Source organism: Dreissena polymorpha, chromosome 6, assembly GCF_020536995.1.
Source record: "Dreissena polymorpha isolate Duluth1 chromosome 6, UMN_Dpol_1.0, whole genome shotgun sequence".
Taxonomy (NCBI): domain Eukaryota; kingdom Metazoa; phylum Mollusca; class Bivalvia; order Myida; family Dreissenidae; genus Dreissena; species Dreissena polymorpha.
The window spans coordinates 71,548,489-71,567,987 of NC_068360.1; the positions used below are offsets into that span (position 1 = coordinate 71,548,489).

The 19,499-nt window shown below is 35.5% G+C and overlaps 3 protein-coding genes across 3 annotated transcripts in view; all 3 read left to right on the plus strand.

The window, feature by feature from the left end:
• The window catches only part of LOC127836584 (uncharacterized), a 39,294-nt gene extending 33,847 nt beyond the window's left edge, over positions 1-5,447 (plus strand). Inside the window, exon 5 of the mRNA XM_052363246.1 lies at positions 1-5,447. This exon is cut by the window's left edge and continues 1,465 nt beyond it. Coding sequence (XP_052219206.1) covers positions 1-2,227 — 2,227 coding nt within the window. The 3' untranslated portion in view covers positions 2,228-5,447.
• Positions 1-19,499, plus strand: part of LOC127835792 (uncharacterized) — a 343,344-nt gene that overhangs the window by 286,603 nt on the left and 37,242 nt on the right. The gene's annotated exons all lie outside the window — the stretch shown is intronic.
• Positions 1-19,499, plus strand: part of LOC127835795 (uncharacterized) — a 563,233-nt gene that overhangs the window by 165,309 nt on the left and 378,425 nt on the right. The gene's annotated exons all lie outside the window — the stretch shown is intronic.

Sequence of the window (19,499 nt, forward strand, 5' to 3'; positions counted from 1 at the left end):
TCTAAAATCAAATCTTAATCAGATGAATTGCGATGCACGTTGTCTTGCAATATCAGTCTTGTTCCAGCAGATGGTTATAGCTGTTTTAAATGAGGCCAACACCAGCGGTCAGAAGGAAATTAGTTTAAAATGTATGGATTTCACATTCAATGAATATCTTCTTGATTCGGATTCAAAGGCATTAAAGCAACTTCTAATTTTTAACAAGTCAAATGTTCGGTCACTTATTTTGGAAAGCAACGTTCTAGAAGAAAGTGAATTACTGTCAGTCATGCAACAGTCAAAAAATAGTCTTGAACGTTTGAAGACTACAGTGACCCCGGAAATTTATAAAGCCTTACATAATTTGAAAATAAAGGAGCTGCATTTTATCGGACAAATCGAAGAATCATCATTGTCCAATGTTCTTCCGTCGTTGTCTAACTTAATATATTTTTCCATAGAAGATTCAAATCTTTTGGAACGAACACTTCTTCCTGGTACATTACAAGATATTTATTTGCTAAAATGTACTTGTACGGCCGTGTTTCTTCGTCGCCTACTAGTGTATTTATCATTTTTAAAACATGATGTGCAATTGTATTTTGAAGCTGTGACTGTTACGGATTCCAATACACAAATATTCCAGTCAGAAATATTGTTATGCGATATGACAAATATCAACCTAAATATTGAACAGGGCAATACTGCCCAATATGACACACTGCGTTTTACATCTATCGGGGCACTAGGCCTACATACGGCTGGTGATGTCTCGTTAGCGTCAAATATTATGTGCACTCTCAGTAAATTAACACAGCTTGATTTGTTTGGGACTTATAGTGAGCGATGTACTTTACAGCTGCCTGATACATTGCAATGCATATCATTGAATGAAGTTGAATGTTCATCTGAGTGGCTGTGCAGCTTGTTGATCGCGCTTTCTAGATTAGATCATTCTGTAGAGTGTGTGCTGTGGGATGTTGTATTGCAGCCATGTGAATTCTCTTGCGGAGACGACTCAAAAACACAAATCTCTGATTTGCGATTAGAAATGCTGTCATTTGATATGTCCAACATGACAATTTCGGTAAAAAATGGCAGTGTTGAACTATTTGAAAGCATACGTGATACAAATATAGGGACTTTGAATCTGTTTACGGCAGAGTGTGCCTCATTAGCATCAAAGATTATGTACACACTCAAGAAATTAAAAAAGCTTATTTTGTGGGGTACTTATAGTGAGCGATGTACTTTACCAATGTCTGCTACATTACAATGCATATCATTGCAGAAAGTTGAATGTTCAGCTGAGTGGCTGTGCAGATTGTTGATCGCGCTTTCTAGATTAGATCATTCCGTAGAGTGTGAGCTGTGGGATGTTGTATTGCAGCCATGTACATTCTCTTGCGGAGACGATTCAAAAACACAAATCTCTGATTTGCGATTAGAAATGCTGTCATTAGATATGCCCAACATGACAATTTTTGTAAAAAATGGCAGTGTTAAACTGTTTGAAATCTTACGTGATACAAATATAGGGACTTTGAATCTGTTTACGGCAGATTGCGCCACATTAGCATCAAAGATTTTGTGCACTCTCAAGAACTTAAAAAAACTTATTTTGTGGGGGACATATAGTGAGCGATGTACTTTACAGCTGCCTGCTACATTACAATGCATATCAGTGCACAAAGTTGAATGTTCAGCTGAGTGGCTGTGCAGTTTGTTGATCGCGCTTTCTAGATTAGATCATTCTGTAGAGTGTAAGCTGTGGGATGTTGTATTGCAGCCATATGAATTCTCTTGCGGAGACGATTCCAACACACATATCTCTGATTTGCGATTAGAAATGCTGTCATTTGATATGCCCAACATGACAATTTTTGTGGAAAAAGGCAGTGTTGAACTATTTGAAATCTTACGTGATACAAATTTAGGGACTTTGAATCTGTTTACGGCAGATTGCGTCTCATTAGCATCAAAGATTATGTACACTCTCAAGAAATTAAAAAAGCTTATTTTGTGGGGGACTTATGGTGGGCGTTGCACTTTACAGCTGCCTGAGACATTACAATGCATATCATTGCAGAAAGTTAAATGTTCAGCTGAGTGGCTGTGCAGCTTGTTGATAGAGCTTTCTTCATTAGATCATTTTGTAGAGTGTGAGCTGTGGGATGTTGTATTGCAGCCATGTGAATTCTCTTGCGGAGACGATTCAAAAACACAAATCTCTTATTTGCGATGAGAAATGCTGTCATTTGATATGTCCAACATGACAATTTTTGTAAAAAATGGCAGTGTTGAACTGTTTGAAATCTTACGTGATACAAATATAGGGACTTCGAATCTGTTTACGGCAGATTGCGCCTCATTAGCATCAAAGATTCTGTACACTCTCAAGAAATTAAATAAGCTTATTTTGTGGGGGACTTATAGTGAGTGATGCACTTTACAGCTGCCTGCTACATTATAACTAATGCCATTGGATAAAGTTGAATGCTTAGCTGAACGGCTGTTCAGCTTTTTGATCGCGCTTTCTTCATTAGATCATTCTGTAGAGTGTGAGCTTTGGGACGTTGTATTGCAGCCATGTAAATTCTCTTGATAAGACGATGCCAAAACACATAGCTCTGATTTGCGATTAGAAATGCTGTCATTTGATATGCCTAACATGACAATTTTTGTTAAAAATGGCAGTGTTGAACTGTTTGAAATCTTACGTGATACAAATATAGGGACTTCGAATCTGTTTACGGCAGATTGCACCTCATGAGCATCAAAGATTCTGTACACTCTCAAGAAATTAAAAAAGCTTATTTTGTGGGGGACTTACAGTGAGCGTTGTACTGTACAGCTGCCTAAGACATTGGAATGCATATCATTGCAGAAAGTTGAATGTTCAGCTGAGTGGCTCTGCAGGTTGTTGATTGCGCTGTCTTCATTAGATCAATCTGTACGTTGTCATTATTTGGATGTTGTATTGCAGCCTTGGGAATATTCATCCGGAAGAGATTCCCAAACACATGTATCTGATTTGCGATCTGAAATGCTGTCACTTGATATGACACACATGACAATTGATGTGGAAAATGGTAGTGTTGAACTGTCTGAAATATTGCGTGATACCAGTATAGGGATCCTGGTATTGAGAAAGGCAGATTGTGCCTCATCTGCGTCCAGGATTATGTGTACTCTTAAGAAATTGACAAAGCTTTTTTTGTGGGGGACTTACAGTGAGTGATGTACTGTACAGCTGCCTAAGACATTGAAATGCATATCATTGCAGAAAGTTGAATGTTTAGCTGAGTGGCTCTGCAGCTTGTTGATTGTGCTTTCTTCATTATAACATTCTGTACAGTGTGAGATGTATGATGGTATTATGCAGTCATTTGAATACTCTTGCGGAGGAGAATCCCAAACACATGTATCTGATATGCGATCTGAAATACTGACACTTGATATGACACACATGACAATTTTGGTGGAAAATGGACATGTTGAACGGTTTGAAATATTGCGTGATACAAGTATAAGGATCCTGGACCTGAAAAATGCAGAGTGTGCCTGATATGCGTCGAAGATTCTGCACACTCTCAAGAATTTAACAAAGCTTTATTAGTGGGGAACACTGCAATGCATATCATTGCAAAAAGTTGAATGTTCAGCTGAGTGGCTCTGCAGCTTGTTGATTGCGCTTTCTCCATTAGACCATTCTGTACGGTGTGAGTTGTGGGATATTCTATTACAGCCATGTTCAGAAAACTATGGAGACGATTCTCAAACACATATATCTAATAAGCGATCTGAAATACTGTCACGTAACATGTCCTATATTAAAATTATTGTTTAAAATGGAAGTGCTGAACTGTTTGAGTTAGTTTGTAGTTCAACAATTGGGATCCTGGACCTGAAAACAGCCGACTTTTCCTAATCAGCATCAAAGCTTTTCTACACGCTCAGGCAGTGAACAGAGCTTAAGTTTTGTGTGTGATTTGGGCACTTGACCACTGCCTGCTTAATTGCAGTACATACATGTTTCATTGTAGACAGTTTAATGTTTAGCTGAGTGGGTGTGCGGCTTTTTGGTCGCGCTTTCTTCATTAGATAATTCGGTAGAGTGTGAATTAATGGATGTCGTATTTCAGCCATTTAGAGACGTACGTGGAGATGGTTTCTTAATATATGCATCTGATTTTCGATGTGATATATTGTCACATGACATCACATGTACAGATTTTAAGTATGGGTGGTAAATGGCTGTAATGAGCTGTATAAAACGTGCTGGGTACATAAACATAAATCCTGACGCTGAAAACAGCAGAATGTGCATCATTATCATCAAAACTTCTTTACACTTTTAATAAATTAACAAAGATATTGTTTGGGGGACTAAGTGAGCGATGTTCTTTACAGCTGCCTGTCACTTGATATGTCCATGATTGAACACTTTGATGAAAAATTGTATTGTTGAACTGTAATTAATGTGTTACCTGATACAAACATAGGGATTCTGGACCTGACTACGGCAGATTGTGCCTTATTAGCAGCAGTGATTCTGTACATTCTTTATGCATTTACAAAGCTTTAATTGTGGGGAACGTATAGTGAGCGAGGCACTTTACAGCTGCCTGCGCCATTGCAATGCATATCATTGTATGAATTTGAATGATCATCTGAGTGGCTCTGCAATGTGATGATTGTTGAACCTTGAGAACGTACATGTATCAGTATGCCATTTAACCATCAAAGATATGCTTCATTAAATTAAAAATGTTGTATTTTGTGGAAGACTTATAGTTATTGATGAACAATACACCTGTCTTCAATAGTGCAACGCATATCACTTAATGAAGCGGAATTTTCAATTGAGTGGTTGCACAGCTTGTCGACTACGCTTGCATCATTATATCATTTTGTGAAGGGTTCGCTTTTGGATTTTAGATTTGAGGCGCCTGAGGTTGTCTGTTGCAAAGATTCCCATTAATATGTTTCTGAATTGCGATCTTATACATTGTCACTTGCTATGTCCAAAATAAAGATATCGATGGAAATTGGCAGTGTTTAACTCTTTGAAATCTATCCTAAAGGTGTATGGGGATATTGAGCCTAAAACGGCTGATTGAGTCTCATTAGCATCAAGCATCCTCTAAATGATCAACGTGCTAATAAAGTAAATTTTGCGGACGTATTATATTAACCAATTTACTGCACAGCTGTCTGCTGGTAACAAGTACACACACCTAAAGTCCTTGGATAAATTTAACATCATATTTGTTGGATAATACATAAAAAATTTTTGGTGCGTTATGTACTTTTACCTATGTATTTATGCTTAACAACAACAACATGTCTGCAAGAACCGTGTTGATATCTCGAACATAAGCTTTCTTTTTTTGTTGCGCGTGTAAAATTGTTATGTCTGTATTGTTAATATGTCCTTTACAAAGCATTCTGTAAATAATATATATACACACATATATATATATATATATATATATATATATATATATATATATATATATATATATATATATATATATATATATATATATATATATATATATATATACAGTTTATAGTTTGTTCAGTTTTGTTTGTATACATGTTTGTACAAATTTAGAAAATATTGTTCATCTGAATTTATACAGATATCACAAAACGATCGATGTTGATAACGATTCCTAATTTAGTACTATGTACAATATGTATTAATATTCTTTGGTAAAATTACGTAAATGTTTTATTTTGACTGATTATTTAAACAGTATGGCATAAATGTGAATTATGTTTTACCTTCACAAGGCTTATGTAAATAAATCAAAATTGGTATCGGGATTTGGGAAATTAATATTGCAAGCATAGTACGTAATTTCGCTTATGTAATTTATTTCCCGCATCATGTTATAGGTGCTGAATTGCACTTATAATTGTTCTCTTGTTGTAGAATGATAAAGATCTATACATTAGGTTTGAATACAGCAGCTCTTTTCTAGTGGAATGTATTGTGTACATTATTATTTTTCGAATTTCGTCATTAATATATATATGTATAATGTATATTCTTCACTGACCTGAACGTCGTCTGTTTTAATATGTGAAACTATTGTAAATATTGTGTATATTATGAACATATAAAACACATCATTATTGATATTCAAATTGTGTGCTTAAATGTTAATGTTACTATATATATGCATTATGTACATAGCACTGTAATGTCTAGCCTTCCTCATGTAGTCGAATGATGCTAACAGTAACATTAATTTAATGATAAAAATGTTCGAAATTCGTCAAATATCCATGAACTCAGCAGTCGCTTCTAGTCAGATTTTATATAAATACATGCTCCGTACTATTTGATTAAACATGTTTCAGTTTATTGGCAGAATAAATATATTAATGCCTTTGGCCACATACAACAATATACAAAAAACAATCTCGCAAACCAATACTAGACAACAATCATGGCACAAAATAAGAAGTACTGTACTTATAGTTCTGAAATGATGCGCTTGTCTGTTTATAAGTATTGCTTAAGCAATTATGTACTTAAATAAATCATAGTGTCGAGAGTTCTCTGAGTGCGTAAGTTGAATTGGTTACACATTTTACTTAGTTTAAGGAAAGTGTACCTATTACATTTATATATGTGTGCAAAATATCAAATGCGTTATTTGAATGAATGAATTCATTGCATATAAAATTAGGCTGAGTGCTACTTTTCAAATATAGATTTTTGGTAAATGGTCTACAAATGTGGGTTTGTCTTAATTGTGTTGTTCTGTTACATGTCCCATGCCCTGACATGGTTTATCATTTACAATGTCATTTTCAAACGTGACGAATGCATAGCTTTTATTGGCAAGCATTCAATGTGCAATTGATAAATTGCAATTTAGTTATACTATCAAATAGTACCTGTCAAGTAATTGTGAATTGTAGTCACATAAACTGCTGTCAGTTTATCATATAAACTGTATCATGTACGATTAATACTTCTATTGCGTTTTAAATATCGTTGCATCGAGTGATGTTATAGATTGCTTTATCAATCAAATGTATGTGTACTCCGAATTCTTATTTATCGCACTTTTATGCATATGCAGCTTAAATTTCTTTAGAAATTCTGTAACTGCAAACGTTTATATTATACAATGTGTAAATATTTGAATAGTTTTGGTAGAAATAACATTTAACGGTGTACTGAATATCTGTTGTAAATGCGTTGGTCTAAAAAATTATTCATTTTAATTAAAGTGATATTGTGGGCATCTTACAGTATATGCTATGTTGATAGGTGTCTATGGCAAACCTTGTTACTTTTTGGTGTGTTCACTTCATATACACTTATATTTGTTAATGCAGAATCAACATACTAAAACAATATCCCGGAATAAGAAAAATAATGCATTTGAATATCAACCGTACTTTCGCTTTGACAACTGACGACAGAAATGATTCGATGTACAATGTGAGTCTAAATGTAGTTTTCATGCAGATTTTTTCATTAGACACAAATACACAATTTTGTTTTACGGATCTTTTCGGCTTAGATGACTGGGTGAGTCATGTAAAATATCGATTATAATATATATTTTTTATAAACAACTGGTAGCAAGATGAGTTGTAGATAATTGGTCAGTTACCACATTTTAACTACCTGTTTTGACCTGTTAATTCTTTTCAGCTCAATTTAACTGTGAAAAATGCGCATAATATCACTTTAAGATACAAGATTTGAGAGTTACGCTTTTTATAAGGTTTATGATACAAATATGTAAAACGAACATGTATATTTGTATGAAATCGTACGCTTGTAAATATTTGTGTTACGCTACATCGTATATTACTATAAAATATGCATTGATATAATATCAATAATATGTTGTTTGCACAAGTATTGGATTGTCTTAATTACATAAGGCCATTCACAATTCCATATTTCACAATTGTATCCCACGGCTAGCATTTTGGAAGAATATGGCATTAATGAGTATTAACGGGACATTATATTAATGTTAATGACTATTTCTGTAGATTATTATTTACTCCCAATTACAAATCATATATATGTTTTCGACTATTATTTGTGTTTTATACTTTAACATTATAGTTTTCTATGACAATACAAACAATATGTTGAAATGACAACTTACAAGTAATACTTGTGCAGCAGTTTAATTTGTTTAATTTTAATTTACAAGTTGCTATTGAATAAAATCAAGTATATAACAGTCTTGTTTTATTCTAACATTTCCTCTGTTGTGTGCATGCCGAATGCATTTATAAGTACATAATCGTATTTATATTTTTACGCATCGTATTTTTTATTTATTTTAGAGACTGTTGTTAATAATTAGAGCAATATTGCCCAGAATAATTTTTTTGCTATATGTCACACTGTCCGTTTTTACTTCTGTGTCCGGATGTCCGTTCGAAAATTGTGTAACACCCGTCTCCAGACCTAAGGGTCAAGGTCAACTTAGAGGTAACATTTTGCCATACAACAGCTGTTAAATTCCTTTCTCAGCAATATAATCACAATAAATAGATGTTTTTTAAAACTTCCTTGGCACAAATTTAACAATTGACGGATGTCTTCTGTAAAATGCTCTACATTCCTCAAAGGCTTATTTTGAACTTACATGTCAAAGGTAAAAGTTGGCCTTTAACAGCGCAAGTTTTCCTGTCTTAGCACAATACTTTGCTATTCATGAAATTTTAAAGAAATTTGGCATACATATAGACCATCATACGACAACGTCTGTACCGCAAATGCCTATGGTCGAAAGTTAAAGCTCAAATCTGGTCATACAACACTTTGTAAGGGCTGCGACCAGACCTATCGTCATGCAACTAAAAAAATCCACTAACCACAATGAGGAGCCGGTGTGTCGCCTGTATAACCCATCAGCGGATGGGATAGCAGCTATTTGTTGTATGTGTTGAGTTTTGAGACCAAAGTTGACTGTTGTGAGATCCGTGACATTGGAAACATTCCTTGTTTCATATATTTTAAAGTATTTCAGTTTTTTTTTTACATTTTATGTGTGGCATTTTTGCTGTAGTTTCAATTTTCATGCTTGAAGGGTATCTTATAGGCAACAATTTCCTAACACACATACGCTCACTATGCGTTATAAGGTCAAGTAGCCAATTTCACTTAGAGATTCGACTGAATCAGTGCCCCTAAAGAACCCAAAATTAATATTATAATACAATTTGTTTTACTTTGTTTATTTTAAAGGGACTGACACCCATTGTATAAATATATTTTAAAGCAAAATAACGAACTGCTTTCCGGAAACAACATCCGTCCGATTTTCTTTCATTTACAAATAACAGGGTGCATAATCAACGGGGTTTACACATGGGCTGGACAAAAATGCAAACACAGCGTTGAAAACTTTATTTTTTTAATTTAATTTATTGAAATACATTTTTAAAAACCTTACTTGCATAAAAGACATTTGTTCTAGCAGTTTGTCCCGATATCTTAAGATATAAGAATAAATCATTGAATACATCTGAAATCGGTGACAAAATTTCAAGCTACGTGAAGTACACAAGGAAATTTTTTAACAAGAACACAGGCTTATTAAATTAAGTAATTCGGATGCATTTCACACTGTCATAATCATCATAAAAATGCTTATTGTATACATGTTTAATGCTTTACCAAAATACAGGTTGTATCAATCGTTGAAATAAAAAATCCCGTATTACGCTACTCGCCTTTTCCAATTCCCTATTACCATACTAGCCGGACTACTTCGACCCATTTAATGACGTCACAATACACGCACCGAAAATAGAAATATCGGTGGTCACATGACGAGACTTACACACCCTATTACGAAATATATTACTTAGTACATCGTGTGACGTCATTTCTGTGACAATAAACAATAGTTTTATCTAAACTCTGTAAGAACATGTCGGACCTGGAGCCGTATTCACCAATGTACGTAAGTTTTTTTAGCAGTAAACTATGTGTTAAAAACGTATTCCCTTCACAACTACGCTCCCGATAGGGAAAAACAACCAAATACAACAACATATTTTTTGGTTAAGTCGTTGGTATGACCGACTGACTGATACCGTGTATTACTCCTCTTTTCTCACGCATTTTATATACGCATTTTATATACATTCCACATTACACATACAATCATACAATATATTTCATACAAATCCATACATTTTCATAATCCACACATAGTCATCAAACATACATAACAGCATGAATACAAACACACGCTTTCTCATCGTTACAACTATCATAAAACGTAGTCTACTACAACGCCAGGCATACTGTATGCCGGCACGAGTCCCTCCTCGTGACAACATAAAGGCAGCCACGCCTATCAACGTAGTCTACTACAACGACAGGCATACTGTATACCGGCACGAGTCCCTCCTCGTAGGCAACATAAACGCATCCACGCCTATCAATATAGTCTACTACAACGCCAGGCATACTGTATGCCGGCACGAGTCCCTCCTCGTAGGCAACATAATGGCAGCCACGCCTATCAACGTTGTCTACTACAACGCCAGGCATACTGTATATTGTCACGAGTCCCTCCTCGTAGGCAACATAAAGGCAGCCACAACTATCAACATAGTCTACTACGACGCAAGGCATACTGTATACCGGCACGAGTCCCTCCTCGTAGGCAACATAAAGGCAGCCACGCCTATCAACATAGTCTACTACAACGCCAGGCATACTGTATGCCGGCACGAGTCCCTCCTCGTAGGCAACATAAAGGCAGCCACGCCTATCAACATAGTCTACTACAACGCCAGTCCTACTGTATGCCGGCACGAGTCCCTCCTCGTAGGCAACTATAAAGGCAGCCGCGCCTACCAACCTAGACTGCTACATCACCAGGCATACTGTATGCCTACGCGAGTCCCTCCTCATAAGCAAATATAAAGGCAGCCAAACATATTCTTCCGGAGACCGAATCCCACTTAGGGATAAATAATATGATACTGGTTTACATGTATATATTGAAAACATTGAATGCATCCTCCATGTGAGCAAACACATGACCTGTTGTAAAAAACACAATCCTAAATTTCAAAATAAGCTCGTACCAGGATAAGAAGCATGTAGATTTAACTTTTAAACAACAACACTTGTTATGTTACTTTAACTATTATTCAAAACAAATTAAAAATAACGTGTGTATCGATCAGTCAATCCCAACGCTGAATGACTGAACGGATTAACTCGGCCACGAGGAAAACGCTCTCTTACAGAGCCACCTATCGGATCTACATTGACAAGGGAAAGTAGTTTTCGTCTAATTCGCACGTGCTCAAACGACGAAAACAATATTTCCCTTCACAACTACGCTCCCGATAGGGAAAAACAACAAAATACAACAACATATTTTTTGGTTAAGTCGTTGGTATGACCGACTGAACTAAAAGAACGGGCTTGTAAGTATATTACAAATAATAATTGGCTTATTATAGAATTCATCGATGGTTATAATCTAAGTGACATTGGAACCCTAAACCTCTCATCAACATAGCGTTTAACATAGCCGTCTTTAGCTATCAACATAGTCTACTACAACGCACTCGGCCATCTACCGTTAAGTTTAAACAGCATGTCACGAATGCCATTATTAGCCGCAGGAATTGCGCAACCAGCTATAAAAGAGTGAACGCAATATTTGCTAATGTCTTGAACATGCGGTTTAAATGCCAATTTACAGCAATTCTCTAAGTGTGTTATAGGACAAATACTTGTTTTCTGTCTGAGCTACTCTACATTATTAACTTGATATACAATAATAAGAAACGTCATATCACACTGATAATAAACCTTCGCCGATACCGGCTTGTGAATACGTCATTCATGTGAACATACGTTCAAACTGCATTCCCATTAACACAAACTCTTTTGATAAAGCTAACATGCGCAATTTAAGATCCACATTTCCAAAGATGCCCACACCATTTCTACATGGTGTATAGAATTCTGTGTTGGAAGGCAAAACTACAAAATCTTGAACAAATGATATAACCAGACCATTTTCATTACTCAACAGTGGTAAATAATTTGCTGTTTTTATGTGCAGCTTCTTACACATATCTACCAAGTCGTGAATCAAAAGGTGATTCACAATCTTTAAAAAAACATCAAAATTAAAATCAAAACCTCGTTTTTAACATGCGTGTTTGTTAACCCATATCAGATCAAGAATGACCATTCTGTAAAAACACGTCGTTATACGTATCATTAAACATGCACATTCGTTGCATGCGAATAATTATATATTATAAATACCCATCAGACGTCAAGCCTAAACTTAAAATCATACAATTGCACACTTTTAACTACACAATTCAAAAGCACAAGCCCAAGGACGCCACGGCCCTCACAACCGCCCGTCCGCCGCCGATGCCAAAAGCTTACAGGGGACACCCCCCTATGCCCATCCACCACGCCAATTTGCGACAAGTTCATAAAGTGAAACATTAGTTTTAGTAACAGCAGCTGCGATAATTACAAGATTTATCCATTATCACAAATTAAGAGAAGTGCACATGACTTCATGTACACCCCAAACAATAATCGGTGGTAACGAACGATTCAGGTTTAACCGCGAGCGGGATACGCAACCCCACTGCTCATTTTTCATTTTTCTTTTTATGGCAGGGGGACGTATGAGGACCCATGGCTCAAGACCGGTGTCTAGGTGCCTTCATCACCTCCTGAAACCTCTAATTTTAGAGAAATCTACAAATAATCAGCTGTTTCTATATCGTAAATGTTTAGTATTCTTTATAGAAAACCATGTAAATCCCATTGTAAAATGTCCGGAACCAATACCCCTCTCAGATCACAAACAATGTTGGGCCTCATTCAGTACATGTAAATCATGTATCTCGTCTTTAACATACATTGTTGACATGTTTTATCAATATCACAAAATTGTTCTTTCGTGAAAAAACATGCAAACAAAGTAATTATGTAATATAAAATAGATATTAACGAAGTGAGAGCCTATGGGAGAATTACTACACACAACCTAAAACTTTATCACGATTTCCTCGTGCAAAACCTGACCAATAGAAATCGCTTATATTTCACTATAAACTTGTTATAACGCCTAACACAACATTTCACACAATACGTCGATAAATAAATATAACTAACACGACAGCCTATACCGACACATCGTACAGCGCTTACACGCACGTTTCCACATCTCGTGTTTAACAAGCCACAGCGGCTTCTATAAGACATGCGCGATAACCGCTGTACGACTCCGCGCATACTCATTAACGAGTAATCTCCCTCCTTTGAATAGAGGGTTAAGTTTAACAAACAGCATAAATCATTTAGGCAAGCGCCTTTATCATGATATAGTTATTATGATAACCGAAATAACCTACCTCGGTAAATAACACATGACGATTTAATAGATCATGATTCTTTTAGTAACTCCGGCAGCAATAAAACCTCTCCCACCAAGACGTCAGGAAGCGCGTTTTATCATCTTCATGACTCTGAAAGAACAGATATTCAATTATTAACACACAATTCGTGTTGATAAAAAGTTCAACTTAAGAACACGCATTCAAAAAACCAAGCACGTGCTCAAGCGATAACAGAACTCTGTAAACAGCACAAAATTCTCTCCATGCGGAGGATTTTGCCGCTTCCGACGGCGACCACGTGTCATGCACTACACCGCTGGGCATTTCAAGCTCATATCCTGCTAAACCAGTGCTGCTAGCGTCAATTCTATTACAGCCATGGCTTACTGCGAATGATCTTACATTTAAACTTTGTAAATGTTCTCCAAATCGAAAGTTGAACCTTACTTTCTTCAGACGTATTAATGTAAAAGTTCCAAAGTTTTGCTTTATGTATGTCTATGTTTAAACACGTAGTGATAATTTGAGATACCGTCCCGAGATTAATACCCATAGATATAATTTGACGCACAAACCTAGCAATTGTTTAGCACATAGACATAGTTCAATTTTTTTTAAATAATCTTAGCGTCTGTAAAATTTAATCGGCTTTACACCCCGATATAAACACCTCTTTATTAACTCTTCTCGAAGAGTTTCTAAAAGTACATGCGTAGCATTCGAAATTCGAACGCTTGCGACATTCTCATGAAACTAAATATGAGAATATCTGGAGCTCTAAGCATGATTTGTCAAATTTGGGCATCAAGCGGGATAACAACAAATCTGACTTAATTTCTCATGACATAATTATTGTATGTCTTTACGATGCCAATGTCATCATCTGATCAATCTTCTCAACCAATACCTAAATAATGTGTAGGTATGTGTATGTCTGAACAATATCCACAAAATGATATGCAGGCGTAATATAAAAATTAATCATCCAACAATCTTTTTGAACGGATTTTTATATATTTTAAATAACGTCTAAAATAAATCAGTTAGATCCAATATCTTTCCAAAACTTAAATTGATTTTTCAACTTGCGTTTAATCAGTATTTCTTTATGGCTTTGTTCGTACTCAATATAGCTGTCATGAAATATGTCCTGACTGTAAGCAAAGATACCAGTAAACAATGAATACTCATCTTTTAAATCTATATCTGTTGTAACGGGATTCTGCGAGCTGTGGCTACTGTTTGGTAGGGACGTCCGGCTGCGGGAACCGCCGGGTGTACAGACAGTTGTATTCGAAGTGTGTGATTTTTGCACAAGCGAAACAGGGACCATTTCCGTCTTTTGCATTTCCCTTCATGTAGTGTTTCCGCCACGTTGCAAGCTTCCGGAAGTAACGGCAGCTGACGGCTTTTGAAGTGCTTTCTTATTCACGACTGTTTCGACTAGGCTGATGATCCTATATTCTGCTCACGCACTTCTGCTTAAAAGTTCCATAATTAAACTATTCAAGTCCAATTTTTCAAGAAAAGAACAATCATCGCTAGACCGCGTGGTTATGTTCAAAAACCAAGTTAACGTAGTGAAAAAATAACGTGTGTATCGATCAGTCAATCCCAACGCTGAATGACTGAACGGATTAACTCGGCCACGAGGAAAACGCTCTCTTACAGAGCCACCTATCGGATCTACATTGACAAGGGAAAGTAGTTTTCGTCTAATTCGCACGTGCTCAAACGACGAAAACAATATTTTTCGAGTGTGTGTTAATCATGAATAAATGTATATTTCGATAGGAATACAATAAAAAATATTGTGTTTAAACTAAGTTTCGATAAAGACATGGAAGATAGAAGTGGAAGTGCATATCGTTTAAACGTTTTTGTTATAAACATCGGATTAAAGTTGTCAACTTAATTGTTATGAAAATTGGACTAACGATGGCATTAAGGTAAGCGTGTCGGAAACCTGTGTTTTCCCGATTCGAATGTTTACACGTTAATTTACATAAACTGTATTCATGCGCGTCTTAAATAAACTATGGCGTACCGTTTTAGTCATTGTTTTGTCAGTTTTGTAAAAGTAAGAAATACATTTGTTAACTGTTTTCGTTAGTTATTGTATATACTAAAAGGAATATTACGCTGGTCAATAGTTCCAAGAGTTTGTATCACTCTCGTGGCTTGTTCTATTTCGCATCACACTCGAGGCTCCGCCTCTCGTGTGATACGTCATCACACAAGCCACTCGAGTGATATAAACTCTTGAAACAATTGACTAGCGTAATATTCCGTAAGTATTGTATGCAAACGTTGAACTTGTTAAGGAAATTTGTTTTAAAATGTTTTTTGAAAAAGCACCACTTACCTTTATGTTTTCGTCCATTAACCTTTTATTGTGAGCCCCACACAGTCACGTGATCCTGCACCATGTTAATAAAAATATTTCGCAAATTTGTGGATTTGTTAAACAATATATATGGTATTAAAAATAAATGGTATGCATCATAACGCCCTCTGTGTTCGTGTTTATTATATTATTTATATATTTGTTTATTTATTTTTATTTATTTATATATCGATTTAATTGAAACCGAATACGTACTAAATTGAGGGTTGCAAGTCAGTTGTTTGTATTTGTATAACACACGCTTCTCATCTATGCGACCCGCGCTCATATCGCGCTCTCGGCACAGTTGAGCTTGGTTGTTGGTAACGCTCCCGGACAAATGTGGGTTTTCCCGGGTACTCCGGATTTTCCACACTAATGTACCACACTAAAATTAAAATATTTCAGAAAACATAAAAAAAGCTGGCAATTGTGTCTATATTTCTTAGATTGTATTAAAACATTGTATAGGTTTCAATTATATATTTAGTGCCATATAACGGTTTACCGGACAACCGATGAAACTTAGAAAAAGAAGATAGGGCGAGCTTTGGCGAGTCCTATTTTCTTATTCGGGCCGAACCTGATAATCGTTCTCCAACTCGGAACCAAACATGCATTCGATTCATATTGCTTCATTTTAAATTATGCCGTTAACAAAGTTCACCAAAGACAAATGATATATTGACATAGCAAAATAATTATCCTCATACATCACGATACATTCCTTACGACCGAATAAGTACCGACTGTGTTATTAAAAAAAGTTGAACATTCAACTCATCCTTTTATTACCCACCGATTGGAAAAATGAGATCCAATTAAAAAACTAATCGAGAATGTGATAAATGTATTGTTAGAAATTTTAAACAAAAGCGATAGCAAAACAAAACCCCAATTTTATTTGAACATTCAATTGAATAAAATGGCGGGCATATTTAGTCTTATTCAACAGATATAAATAAAATTGAGCCAAAATCAACAAAGAATCGATTGCAGCTGAAACTGTGCTTTAGATTGATAATACTACTTAAGCTTTTGAAGGAGTCATACAAAACTCAGTATATCATAAACGACAGTCTCTTACCACAATGATAAATTTAATCAAATGCTTTAGTTATTGGCGTCGCACTGAAGTGCGGCGACTTGCGTGTAATACTTTTTTTTCGCTTATGGGAGGAGAAGTTATTTTACGAAACAATGTATATATTTTTGTTGCTAGAATATCTTGCATAGTGGTGATTTTTTGTGTAAATTAGTGTAAATAAGTACTGCATTTGTGCCTATTACATTTACCACACCATTTATTGCCAATAATGCAAAGCTAATTATTTTAAATAATAATAACTGATCACAGGGACTGGGCAAAAATAAAAGATCACATGGATTGGGCAAATACGCGAACCGGAAAAAACTTTCTGGTTTTGTATAAAAACCAAAACATAATCAAAATACATTTATTATGTGGTTTTTCTAACAATAGCGCATACTTTTGCTGTTCGAGTTTTGGTTAACGCGTATTTCCTTCAATTTTACAAGACAACAGCGATTTGACGGTTTATTGCTCTATTGATAACCGTAACACTACAGTCACTTATTAATATCTTAGTTAGAAGGTGATTTTTCAAGCGGTTCCGTAGTGTAGTGGTTACTCGCTCACTTTACATGTGAGAGGCCCAAGGTTCGAGCCCCAGTAGAATTATTTTATTTGCGTTCTATGTTATTTTTTTTGTTTTGATGTAGACATTTTAGTTTAAATAAATATGCTGTTTTATTGTAACCATTTTTTGTTTTTATTATGCTCATGAAATATATGTGTGTGAGGGTGGTGGTGGTGGGGGGGAGGGTTCGTAAACACATTGAAACTTTTACAGTGTTTTCATATCAATGAGTACTCAACCTCTAGCGTAAATCAGCAACGTAAGAATAAGTTCAGAATCATCTCCCCTTGAAGTTGAGAAAAATATGAAATTACGCTTATAAGATAAAGCAGAATTTTTTTTAACATAAACAGTTCTGTTCCATTAATGAAAACTTCACACGGATGCCAGTAAAAAAAGGAAATCAATGTAAATGAAATGACTTATGAAATATTTGGGGGTTACAACACAAAATCATAGATAATGGTTATTTGGAGGTTATAACACAACATCGTAGATAATGGTTATTTGGGGGTTATAACACACAATCATAGATAATGGATATACCAGTATCTTGTTCTATTTTGTTTAAAATAATCGACCAATATATTTATATTTACAGTAGAAAAAAAATCGTTCCATGTAGCTTCATTGAGTGCCTTTAACACTGAAATTCCCGACGCCCTTTGATGCTTTGCATCAATACTTATCTTGTAGCTAAAGTTTCAACGATATACACTGTTCTTCCATCCATTTATCGAAATCCATTTTAAACAAAATTAATTTTTATTTTAATTGCTTTCGAGTTTTACAATAATGCACGATAAACACACTATCCAGTTTTGGATTCGTTTGATTTTAAACAAATATTATACCGTAAGAGAAACACGTTTAAATTATTGTCCCTAAGATGTTTCGTTGCAGAAATGACGTCACGCGAGATGTATCATAAATTGCGTAATCAGGTGAATGAAAATAAATTACGGAAAGCTGGTTCTGTAATATTTTAAAGAAGAATAAAAAAAGGATATTTTATATTAACATACGGCAGAGCGTTGTGACATTCATGATGCGTCTTAATAAATTTAAAGGTCAAATACACGAACATGTTAACCGGCGCGTAGGAGTACGTTTAAACGGCAGATCACGGTCACGTGATCTACTGCCGGAGATCAACTAATTTATGCGGCCACTGCTTTATTGTGTCACTGTTTGCAATATAGACAGGGTAAACACTATTAAACACTATTATTAGTCCATTGCTTCTAAGGGCACATGACCGTTTGCTGATTAATTGGGGTCGCTTACAAAAAACATGCACTTTACCACAAAAGAATCCTATGAAGTATTTCTGGACGCAGATTAATTAGGTATCAATAGTTCTCCATCGCAATCGCATTTAAAATCGGTTATGAACTTGAGACGATTGTATGGACGCAGATAAAACAGAGTCCACATTTATTTAATGCAATACAGACAGCATAGGCACCTCAGATTGATAGGGTCTCGTTTCTTCATCACTAAAGACATTTACACATTTACGGATGTAATCTGAATGCAGATTTAAATGGGTAAATAATATCATCCAGTTTAGAGCAAACGTCGCCAGTTGAAGCGAATCCTGGTGTATATGTTAAGGGGCTCATAACTGCTCTCCGGCAATGAGAACCGTCTACCGATGGAGGTTAGATTTTTCTCAACAATTGTTTAGGGACTAAGATTAAAGACGGCTCATGTGACGTTGACATTAACTCTAGAACCTGAGTCTTACCTGTCACACATAACAAGAAACAATTGAAGAAAAATATTACAGCAATCCTTGATGCATAGTGAAGCATTTGCTGAAATATGAATAATTCATCAAATGTGTGATATTTTACCTCATTGTGTGACCTTGATCTTATCTCTTCGAAGATAGGTCTTGCATGTGACTGAGCAGCAACTGTTTGAGAACAACTGTGGTTAGTTTCATGGCTGTGTCTTATATGCTATATGAGAAAAAGATCAAGACAGAAAATATAAAAAGGGTATTTTCAAGTCAAAAAGGGCCAAAACTCAGTTATTGACAAAAAATTTGTGTCGCA